We start from the raw sequence: 11,662 nt of genomic DNA, 5'->3' as shown, positions 1-11,662 counted from the left end.
CTGTAAAATGGGAGTGATATTTGCCCCTATCACTTTCACAAGTTTATTACTAGGGTAAATGAGAAAATGGCTATGCAAAAGTAGTATGGAAATGTAAAATGTTGTTCTCATTAACTAGCCAATGATCTACTTTGTGTCCATATTGTAACAGTTGAGTACACGCACTTTGGCTAACCCCGTCACAGCTGCATTAAAGAGGATTCTCCATGAGCTGCTTAAGGGGGAGAAGCCAAACACTGATTACAGCTTAGGGCCCCACCACAGCCATCAAACGTTACCAAAGGGATCCTGGGACTTCAAGTTTGCTTCCAATTGCGCAGGAGGAAAGTCGTGACCTCAGCCATCTGCTTCTTGTCTCCACCATGACTCACACCTTTCAGGTCCACTTGGAGGGAAGGTCAAATGGGAGCTTCTTAGACCTAATGCCTAGGGACCTCGATGGTGCTAAGACAAAGGTAGCCACGCAAAAGTAGGAGCAAGAAGCTGGGACCTGAGCCCTAGGGGGACTGAGCCAAGGTCACAAGACACTTTAGCTTGCTCAGAAGAAATGGTTCAAGCTCCATCACTGGTGGCCTAAGCGTGAGGCTATTGGCTCCTGACGGGATGCACTGAGAGGAAAGCAACATCACTTCCATGGTATTCCTGTCCCAGATGCATAGTCTGAATCTAATCACAAGGAAATTAGACAAACCCAAATCGCAGCACATTCTCAAATATAGCTCGCATGTACTCTTCATTCCACAAAACACTGTCCTGAAAGATGAAGAAAGATTGAGACACTTTTCCAGATTAAAGAAGACTAAAGGATTGAATGCAATGTGTGAACCTGGTTTGGATTCTGGAACAAAAAAAAGAACATTATGGCAGCAATTGATTAAATTTTATTAGGGACTGCAGGATATACGATAGGATTGCATCAGTGTTATATTTAATGATTTTGAAAATTGTACGATGATTATTGTCTTTGTTCTTAGGAAATGCACACTGAAGTATTTAAGGGTAAAGAGGCATGATGTCTGCAACTGAATCTCAAATGATTCAGAAAAAATAGTAAAGTATATATATGTATGGTTACGTATATATATATACTTATGTATGTACCTATGTATACTTAAGGAGCCCTGGTTGCCCAATGGTTAAGCACTCAGCTACTAACCAAAAGGTTGCCAGTTGAAACCCACCAGCTGCTCCACGGGAGAAAAGACCTGGTAATCTGACCTTATAAAGATTACAGCTTAGGAAGCCCTATGGGACGGACAGTTCTACTCTGTCCTATATGTTGCTATGAGTCAGAATTGACTCAACAGCCCACAATAACAACAAAAAATATGTATGTATGTTGTCGTGTGCCATGGAAAGAGAGAGAAAACAAACAATAAAATAAGTGGGCCAAAATGTAAATAATTGGTGAATCTGTGTAAAGAATATATAGAAGTATTTTTATATTATTCGTGTAACTCTTCTGTAAACTTGAAATTATATCAAAGTAAAAAGTCTAAACAATAGTGAGAATTGTACCAAAATGCAAATATTTGTTTTATTTAAAAGCTTGCTCTAGAAAATAATATAATTTATTACTTAATGGTTGTTTGCTTAACTGTCTTAAAAAAGAGTAATTTAAAAAAATAAAATGATACACTGAAAATGCAACAGTAAAAACAAAACAGTGAGAATCTGATAATGCTGCCACCTGTTAGCTTGTTCTCTTCTTTCAGTGGTTAGTTTTTAGAATTGTGTCTAAAAAAAAAACACAAAAAGACCCACAAAAAGCCTTATCAGAAGAAACAGTTTAACAATGCCAGCATCTATTCTAATGAGCTTATGGATGATCAATCCTTAGCCTATAGCTCATTGTGTCCTAAATGAACTTGAAATGGCAGTTGAAGACTGATTGACTCAAGTGTGCAGGCCAAATGTCCAAGCTGCTCCCAGCACATTGAGGAAGGCACTGATGGAAGGTGCTGAGGTAGGTAGCACTTCCCATGAGGAAGGTAGGAGCAGAAAGGTACAAGGCAAAAATACAGTAAGAAGCTGTGTAGCATAGGAGGTTCTGTGTGGACAGTGGAACAACAGAGGTAGGCTATGTCCATCTTGGAATATACAAATTTTGCTACTGAAAAGAATATCTGAAAGCTGAATATAACAGCAATTTTCATTCATCTTAAAATCTTTGAGTAGCATTTGTTACACAGACAGTTCAGCAGATCCTTTTTCGGGGAAGCCAAATAGCCCAGCAGAATAAACAAAAGGCTCTGCTCATCCCAGGAGGAGTCAAAGGGGGTCATTAAAGGCAATGGAACAGGCATTAGGAATTATGGGGCAGGCAGTGGCCAGATTAACAAGGAAATTCAAAAGCTGGCTGTAGAGAAGAGGAAATGAAAATGAGTATCAAATAGTGGTGTTTTGTTAAATGTTTAACAATCGACTTTTGGTGGAGACAAACAAAACCTTGACTGTAGTATTTGCCAATTTCTGTGGTTTAAATACTCCAACCATGGCTGAGTTCATGCTACAGATGTGCACAATCAGCTCTCACAAGCTAGTGTGAACTGGCTCCAGCACACCACTAACAGTGACCTGCTAAACCCGTCGCCGTCGAGTCAATTCTGACTCATAGCGACCCTATAAGACAGAATAGAACTGCCCCATAGAGTTTCCAAGGAGCACCTGGTGGATTCAAACTGCCGGCATTTTGGTTAGCAGCCATAGCACTTAACCACCACGCCACCAGTGTTTCCAGTGATCTGCTACTACCTAGTTATATTACCCTAGTAAGCAACTTAATCTTTCTGGGTCTTAATTTCCTCCTCTTTAAAATGTCAACCTCACAACTTAAATAAATGGAAAGATGTTCCATGTTCATGGATTGGAAGACTTAATACTGTTAAGATATCAATACTACACAAAGCAATCAATAGATACAATGCAATCCCAATCAAAATTCCAACAGTCTTCTTTACAGAAATAGAAAAAAAAAACTATTCCTTAACTTTATACAGAATGGCAAGAAACTCTGAGTAGCTAAAGTAATGTTGCAAGAGAAAAACAAAGTAGGACTCACACTTCCTGATTTTAAAACATATCATACAGTTAAAGTAATCAAAAAACACCCTGGTACTGGTATAACAATAAACACATAGACAAATGGAATAGAATCGAGAGTCCATAAATAAACCCACACATCTATGGTCAACTGATTCTTGACAAGAGTGCTAAGTCCATTCGATGGAAAAAGAAGAGTTTCTTCAATAAATCGTGCTGGGAAAATTGGATTTTCACATGCAGAGAAATGAAACAGGACCCATTCCTGACACCATACACAAAAACAAATTCAAAATGGATTAAGGACCTAAGTATGCAAACTAAAACCATGAAATTCTTAGAATAAAAAGCAGGGGTAATGTTATCAGGCCAAGCTTTCAACAATAATACAGCAACAAAAGCACAAAGGCAAAAGACAAAATAAATAAATGGGATCTCATAAAAATTGAAAACTTTTGTTCAACAAAAGACTTACCAAAAAAGTAAAAAGAAAAGCTACCGACTGGGAGAATATCTTTGGATATTCTCTGACATAAATCTAATCATATATATATATATATATATATATATATATATATATATATATATATATATAAAACCTTGAAAACTTAATAAAAAAAGACAAATAACCTGATCATAAAATGGGCAAAGGACTTGAATAAACATTTCACCAAAGAGGACATTCAAATGGCCACCAAACACATGCAAAGATGCTTCGTGTCATTAGCCATCAGAGAGATGCAAATCAAAATCACAATGAGATACCATTTCACTCCCACTAGCTAAGGAGCCCTGATGGCATAGTACTTAAAGAGTCTGGTTACTAACCAAAAGGTGCGGAGTTCAAATCCACCAGCTGCTCCTTGGAAACACTATGGGGCAGTTCTACTGGGCCATATAGGGTCATTATGAGTAGGAATCAACTCGATGGCAATGGGTACCATGGGTAAGATTAAAAAACAAAATAAAAAACGTTGGTGAGGATGTGAGGAAATAAGAACCCTTACCCATTGCTGGTGGGAATGCTAAATGGTACAGCCATTGTGGAAAAGTGTGGCACTGCCTCAAAAAACTAAAAATAGAACTATCATATTACCCAGCAATTCCACTCCTAGTTATATACCCAAAAGATTTGAAAACGGAGCTTCACACAGAGACTTGTTCATTGCAGCACGATTCACAACAGCCAAAGAGTGGAAACAACCTAAGTGCCCATCAACAGAAAAATGGATAAACAAAATGTGATACATACATACAATGGAATACGACTTAGCCAGTAGGAGAAATAAAGTCTTGATACATGCTACAATATGATTGGAGCTGGAAGACATTGTGCTGAGTGAAATATGTCAATCACAAAAGGACTTATATAAAAAGGCAAATGTATAGAGAACAAAGTTTTTTAGTGGTTACCAGTGGCAGGAGGGGGAGGGAAAGGGGTGAGGATTTAATGTTGGTAGAAATATCACATTGATTATCGGTAAGGTTGCACAGCCGATTATTGCAATTGCTGTCAATAAGTTGTACACTTGTAAAAAGTTGAATTGGCAAAAGTTATGATAGATATAGTCACAATAAAGACAAGAAAAAGAGTAGCTGCTACAGCTTCTTGTGTATAACCAAAAACCTCATGGGATTTGGTTTCTTGGTTTGGAGGATAGGGTCATGGTTTCATGGGACATTCCAGTTAAGTGGCCTAATAACATGTTTAGTGCTTCTGTTCTACCTATAATTTGATGCATAGTGCCTGAGATCTTAAAAGCTTGCTAGTGGCCTTCCAAGGTACAACAATTGGTCTCTATCTGCCTGGAATAACAGAAGAAGAAGGAGAGTCAGGAATAGGAGGAGAACATGGAATGTGTGGCTAAATGCCTCCACGAACAATTGCCTCCTTTGCCATGAGACCAGAAGAACTGGATGGTGCCCAACTACCATTACTGAACATTTTGATCAAAGATTCCAGAGAAGAACCCTGGCCAAAATGGGGAAAACACAGAACAGAACTTCAAATTCTCATGGACTCTAGACATCCTGGAGCCATGAAGATTGGATGTACCCCTGAAACTGCTGCCCTGAGATAATCTTTAAACCTTAAACAAAAAATATCCCCTGGAATCTTCTTAAAATCAAACAGTAGTTTAGCTTAACTAGTAGAGAATGTCCGTCTTGAGCACCGTACTCCTTTAAGAACTATCTATATGGATTAAATTGACAACAGCAACTTGAAGATTAGATAGGAACCTTAGGGGACAGTGAATTTATGTTAATGGGGGAGGAACAGCTCAGAAGCGGAAGGTGAGAATGGTTACACAACTCAAAGCATGCAATCAATGACTCTAAATGACACATGTAGAATTGGTGTATTTTTGTTGTGTGTAGTCTCAACAACAACAAAATAAATAAATAAAATTAATTATATATTAAAAAAGTCAACTTCATAAGATTATTGAGAGAATCAAATGAAACTCATTTCTCTCCATCTAAGATCTCTTCCAGCTCTGACCATCTATGATTCATGTTGTCATTGGCCATGTTGATGGGTTTTAACTTTTTCCATCTCACACAAAGTCTTGTGAGCTGGACGAAGACAAAAGAATCCTAGAGGAAGCCATTCCAGGGTATGGTTATCAGAGCAGAAAACATATCTACATCTCCTCCAGGATCAGAGGCTCAAGGCAGTGACCACTCCAGATTTTCTGTACAGGAGAGGTGTCTGGGTGGGAACCTATTTGGAAAGTGGAGCTGGAGAATTTATACATTTCTTTATTTTAATTGCATATTTATTTGGGATGGCTTAAGGAGTGCAAATGGTGTTCAAGGCCAGTGCAATGTGCATGTGTCTTTTCTTCCTACCTTGTACCAGAATCTTTCTGGTAATGAATAATACATAGTGGAACTAGGGTCTGTTCGCTCATTGATGTCTGGCAAATCTAAAGAGGATAACTCAGTTCTAAATTTATTCGTCTGCTATCTTAACGTTGGAGTCCTGGGGTGGTGCAAATGGTTAAAGCTCTGGGTTGCTCATCGAAAGTTTGACGGTTCGAGTCCACTCAGAGGTGTTTCAGAAGAAAGGTCTTAAAATCTACTTCTAAAAATTTAGCCATTGAAAACTCTATGAAGCACAGTTCTACTCTCACCTACATGGGATCTTCATGAGTTAGAATCAACTCAACAGCAACTGGTATCTTTATGTTACTTCCATCAACTGGTGCCTGGGGATGTAAATTGCCTTTACCACCTCCTTGGCTACGTCTCTGAATTGAGAGGTAAGTTCTAAATACAAGCCTGAAGCTACTGCTTTGTGACCCCTTGGCTCAAAATGGGTATTTGGGACCTTGGGACCTCTTTCTTTTGTTTAAATGTAACTGGAGGTAAATACACTGGAGGTCAGAGAAGTAAATAAAAGTGACTTAGTCTTTGCTGATATTCCCAGGACTTCAAGCTAATGGAGCCAGAGGAAGGGGAATTCTGGCCTTGATGTCCTGTTAAAGTATAATGGAAGAGAAAACCCTCACCCAGCCGTTGAAATAACTTCCAAGAAGGGGATTGGAGCCCTCAGTGCAAAGGGGTTTAGTAAGGTATAAGAGACATAATACCTTGTGCTTCCGGAGGCTGCCAGGACTGGTGGGCGTAGAGATGGGAGACTGCTTAGACTTGGGGGTAGAGAGCTGGCTGCTGGAGGTTCCATTTGCTAGTCCAAGGCAAGAGAAAAGGAAGGGATAAAAATCAACAGCACACAAAGGAACAAATAATCCTTCCCCTCCAAAGACACTAAGAACATTCAAACAAAGTACACAGACAACCTTGGTGATTTGATGAGTAGAAGGTGAAAAACACATTCCTCAGAAGGATAAAGACTGCAATCCTCAGTTAATTAGATCCCGACGCAGTACAAGGGGGTAATCTTCCCACCCTTTCTCTGAGTGCTTTCCAGTTGCAGGGGTCTGTTTCTTTTCAAAGCTTTTTTTTTTTCATATTCATTCCTAGCCTTGGCCCTAACAACATCCCTGGAAAGTAGTCTGGGAAAGTCTTATTTTGCTTCAATTTTATAGGTGAGAAAAGTGAGGCACAAATTCATCATGTACTTTACCTTAAAGGAGAAGAAATGGGGGTTATTTGGACCAGGGTGACATGGCAGATGAGGGACAGCTCACTGTCAATCTCTCTCCCCTCTCTTTTTCTGCTTATCTTTTCCATACTCTCTCTTCCCCTGCCTCCCTCCTCTTGGGTGAAAAGAACAGAAGGAAAGAAAGAGAAAAGGGGCTCATCAGGAAAAAGAATTAAAGAGAAAGTCAAAGAAAAACAGTGAAACACAAAGTTTCAAACAGCACAACGGGCAGAGGCAAGAGTCAAAAAAGAGAGAAAGAGATTAGGAATGGAGAAGAGGGGAGACAAGGAAAGTACGGTAAGAGGTTAGAAGAAGAGAGGAATGAGGAAGTTCAGTAGAGACAGAGAAGGGTAGGCTATGGTGGCCAGAGTCAGCGTGCTCACCATTTGTCTCTAGTCAATACAATGCTGAGAATGAGATGACACATGAGACTGTTTATGGAGATGATTTAGTATTTAACTTCTTCATATCCCATTGTGCTTTCAAATTGTTTTATAATCCCTGGCTAATGAGCTTTTTAACATTCAATCATGAAAAAGAAATGTGGTGCATTGAAATGGAACAATTAAGCAGCTTTCAAAGTGGATTCATGTTCAGACATCTTATGCTAAAGTAATTTAAAAAATCTAAGGGCCTAGCATTATTAAAAAGAAATATTCTGAAATGTGTATTTAAAAAAGGCAAATATCCCAAGGGGGATGAGGTAGGAGGGAGAAGAGAAGAGAGGGGAGGAGAGGAGAAGGGAGAAGAAGAAATAAATAAAAAATTTTAAAAGTAAGGCAGAAAGATGGCTTGAGAGTGTTGCTGTTAGTCTTATAGGTGAATCATAAACTGCTGCATAATGAATATTTCCTGAGGTTATACTTCCTTTGTACCACTTAGGGTACTAGTGCCCTAGGTTCTGGAACCTTCACTTCAACTGCAGAGAGGGAGGAGACACCAGTACTATAGTGGTTGCTGAGCTTATCCAGGTGAGCTGAAAAGTGGGTACTTAGGCATCCATTGTCTGGCTCTGCCTGTGTGTTCAGCTGGCCTTGAACCCAGTCATTACGGGGCTTCCTCACAGTCAGGGCTTCCTGGAAGTCATTCACTCATTTACCCAGTAGTTAAGTAGCACTTTCTATGAGCCAGGAAAGGTATTAGACCCCGGGTTTCAAGATGAGTAAATCACTGCATGACGGGAGGCAGGCACCAATACAGTGGTTTAAGTGGTATGACAGTCTTGCATAAGGTGTTATACCCACCCACTGCCATCGAGTCGATTCTGACTCATAGCGACCCTATAGGACAGGGTAGAACTGCCCCGCAGAGTTTACAAGGAGCGCCTGGTGGATTTGAACTGCAAACCTCTTGGTTAACAGCCGTAGCACTTAACCACTACGCCACTAGGGTTTCCATAATATATTATATAAAAAAAAATGTATTATAGGAGCCTAGAAAAGAGGCTTCGAAACCAGGGGGCTGGGGAGTAGAACAAAGGGAGGCAACACCTGAAAAAATCTTGAGAGATGAACCGGAAATAGATCTATATAGACAGAATGTAGACCAATGGTTGCCAGGGGCGGGGTTGGGGGAAAATGGAGAGTGCTAATGGAGAATCCTTTTATGGGGAACAAAATGTTCTAGAATTAAATAGTGGTAATTGTTGCACAACTCTGTGACTCTGCTAAAACCCATTCAGTGGTACAGTTTAAATGAATGAATTGTACGCTATGTGAATTGCTGGTTAGGCAGAGGTGATAAGAAGGGTATTCCAGGCATGAGAATTACACCAGCAGGGGCAAAGACAAGAAGGTGGGAAATAATACAGCATGTTTTCAGAAGTGCAAATAGCTCATTGTGGCCCAAGGATAGGGTTCCAGCTAAGTTCTGAGAGAAGAGGCTGGAGACTAAAGGTGAGGGCCAGACCCTGGAGGCTTTATGAGGGCCAGACCCTGGAGGCTTTACGTGACACACTAAGAAGTTTTGGTTTGATTTCTGCAGGAAAGTCACGGAAAGATTTTTAAGCTGGAAATGATATGATTAAATCTGTACTTTAAAATCGTTAGTCCAGCTGTTCAGGCAAGATTGGGGTTCAGGGTGGAAGCAAAGAAATTGGTTAGAAGACCATCACATTATTCCAGATGAAAGCTGATGACGGCTTGATCCAAGGCAGTGAGAATGGAGAGAAGGGAATGGACTTGATGGAACCACCCTGTGTCCCAGCACTGTGCTCAGCACAAGGTGGTAGATAGGGGCCCAGAGCCCAGATAAGCTTACAGTGCTGTGTGCCTACACCACAGAAAAACACATGGCTGTCGAGCCAATTCAGACTCATAGTGACCCTATAGGACAGAGTAGAACTGCTCCATAGGGTTTCCAAGGAGTGGCTGGTGAATTCAAACTGTGGACCTTTTGGTTAGCAGCCAAGCTCTTAACCACTGTGCCACCAGGGATTCACACCACATAAGCCACCCCCCAAAAACCATGGCATGTACCAAACAACACAGAGAATGTGAAAGCCAGACTTCGCCAAAGCAGTACGCTTTCTGATGAATAAATGAGGCACTTGGGAAAGGCAAGAGCCTGTGGAGCCACAATGGGGCAAAACAGTCCATTACTCTTTTCAGGAAATGGAAGAAGTTAATGGTTGAAAGAGTTAATGGACCACCTACAGCGCCTGAGGGCCTCTCCAGCAGGACCTGTCCTATGGCATTCACGATAAGGAGTAATCTTAGAGACCTGTCAGAGCAGACACAATGGAAGTCTTCCCAAAAAGCCCTGACCTCTGCCATGAGGTCTAGTGGATGTAGGAATCCTCAGGTAAGTTCCTCTGGCATTTTGTTCCACTTGATTGCTGTGTTATATAGAGCATCCTTCTGTAACAACAGATCGTAGTTTCCCAGCATTTGTTAGCCACACTACAAAGTAGGATGGTACTATGCTCTCCTAATACAGAAACTGTTTTTGCTTTTAACCTATAAAGTTATCTAGCTGAGAACAGGCCCACTGGTCTTGCCAGAATATGTGAAATGTTAAAAACAAGTATGTTTGTATGTGAGTCAGTTTCCATCTATGGGTTATAGATCTGAATGTAAGCTCTTCTGTAACTTCCAGTTCTTTTTTCAATATCCCCTGAAAATCTTTCACCAAACACTATAGGGGTAATATAGAGATACTTATTCCATATGTGCCCCTCCTATAAATTCTCTGTATATATTTATATGTTTAGTTTATATATGTTCCCCTCACTCTGCCCCCGTGTTTAATAAAAAATTAACCTATCTGTAAATAAAGGACATTACTTTGCCATCAACATTCAACCAGCGTTTCTGGAAATCGGTTTTTAATCATTTAACTGCCACTCACTGCATTGTTACAAAAAAAATTCAGGCACTTTCCCAGACTTCCCCGATGGAATGAAACCCAAAGATGGGCATAGAAAAAATTAGAAAATGTAGACATGTACAGGCAAGTGTAGATTCCTTACAAGCTGAAGGAGTCCCTACATTTACAGACCAGATAAAAATGTATGCACATGCTTATTTTTCTATGGGTTCTGTGGGAAAAAATCTGGGAGGGTGCCCTTTGATATGGATTTTGGAGCCAATTCATATACACATCAAGCAAAAGCAGCAGCAGGAAATAATGTAAATAGGGTCTGATGAACTGCTCCTGGTCTTGGATTGGTAAATGCATGTGGAAAGCTGTCACATTTCATTTTGAGAGTGGCTGGAACTAGTACCATTATTGGATATCCCTCATTTTCCTTCATTCTTCTTTATTAAGTGCCCTTAGTGCTTGTCTTTGAGCTTCCATTTCTCAGCTACAATTTGGGAATGCCTTGGGGGTCTTTTCTCTCTTGGATTTTTCTCATTTCCCTCCTCAGAATCACAGGACTATCGCACTACTGTCACCTTTTATTTACACAGAGCCCAAACCTTTCATTCTTTTCTTCTCTTTGTTCAGTTGTTCCCCGCCCCCCCGCCCCTTGCCACAGTTAGGGGCAGCAAAGTCAAGATTCAAATGCAGGTCTCTCTCATTCTAAAGCCTATGCGTTTTTTGTTACATAGCCCTTCCTTTTGAAAATAAATTGTTTCTGGGACTCCTTCCTATGACAACTTTCTGATGAGGGTGGGGAGGAGGGAGAAAAGTATGGCAGAGAAAAGAGAAAGGAAGAAGGTAGAGGCAGATATCAGCGCTTACACTCATTTTCTGTGCTTCTATCCTATTTGATCTGTTTTAGATTAGAACGTGGTTAGCAAGAGCTTGCTTTCATTCTCTGAGCTGACTGGATACCATACACCATGTTATGAAACAACAGCGGACAGAACAGCTAGCATGGCATGTAACTATCCTCGCATGCCACAGAGGTCTCTGGGAAGTTGGTATCTCTGCCCTGTCTGTCACCCTCCTCAGCTGGTGCCCTTCAGCTATGCAGCACAAGCTTGGCCCCACACAGTCTTGGCTCACTGGCTTTTCTGAATGATTACGCCTGTTGTTGTCTCAGAGTTCATCTTTAGTTCCCTAGAT

General features: G+C 40.5%; 1 protein-coding gene across 1 annotated transcript in view; it reads right to left on the bottom strand.

Moving 5' to 3' along the window:
• Positions 1 to 681: 681 nt before the first annotated feature.
• Positions 682 to 11,662, bottom strand: part of DCX (doublecortin) — a 135,473-nt gene continuing 124,492 nt past the window's right edge. The window contains exons 6-7 of the mRNA XM_049871431.1: positions 6,639 to 6,733; positions 682 to 753 (exon numbers count right to left, since the gene is read on the bottom strand). Of these exons, the coding sequence (XP_049727388.1) occupies positions 682 to 753; positions 6,639 to 6,733 (167 nt within the window). The remainder of the gene's footprint in view (positions 754 to 6,638; positions 6,734 to 11,662) is intronic.

Source organism: Elephas maximus, chromosome X (assembly GCF_024166365.1).
Source record: "Elephas maximus indicus isolate mEleMax1 chromosome X, mEleMax1 primary haplotype, whole genome shotgun sequence".
NCBI lineage: Eukaryota > Metazoa > Chordata > Mammalia > Proboscidea > Elephantidae > Elephas > Elephas maximus.
The sequence above is the reverse complement of the archived record's forward strand: the minus strand, read 5'-3'. Positions and strand labels throughout refer to the sequence as shown.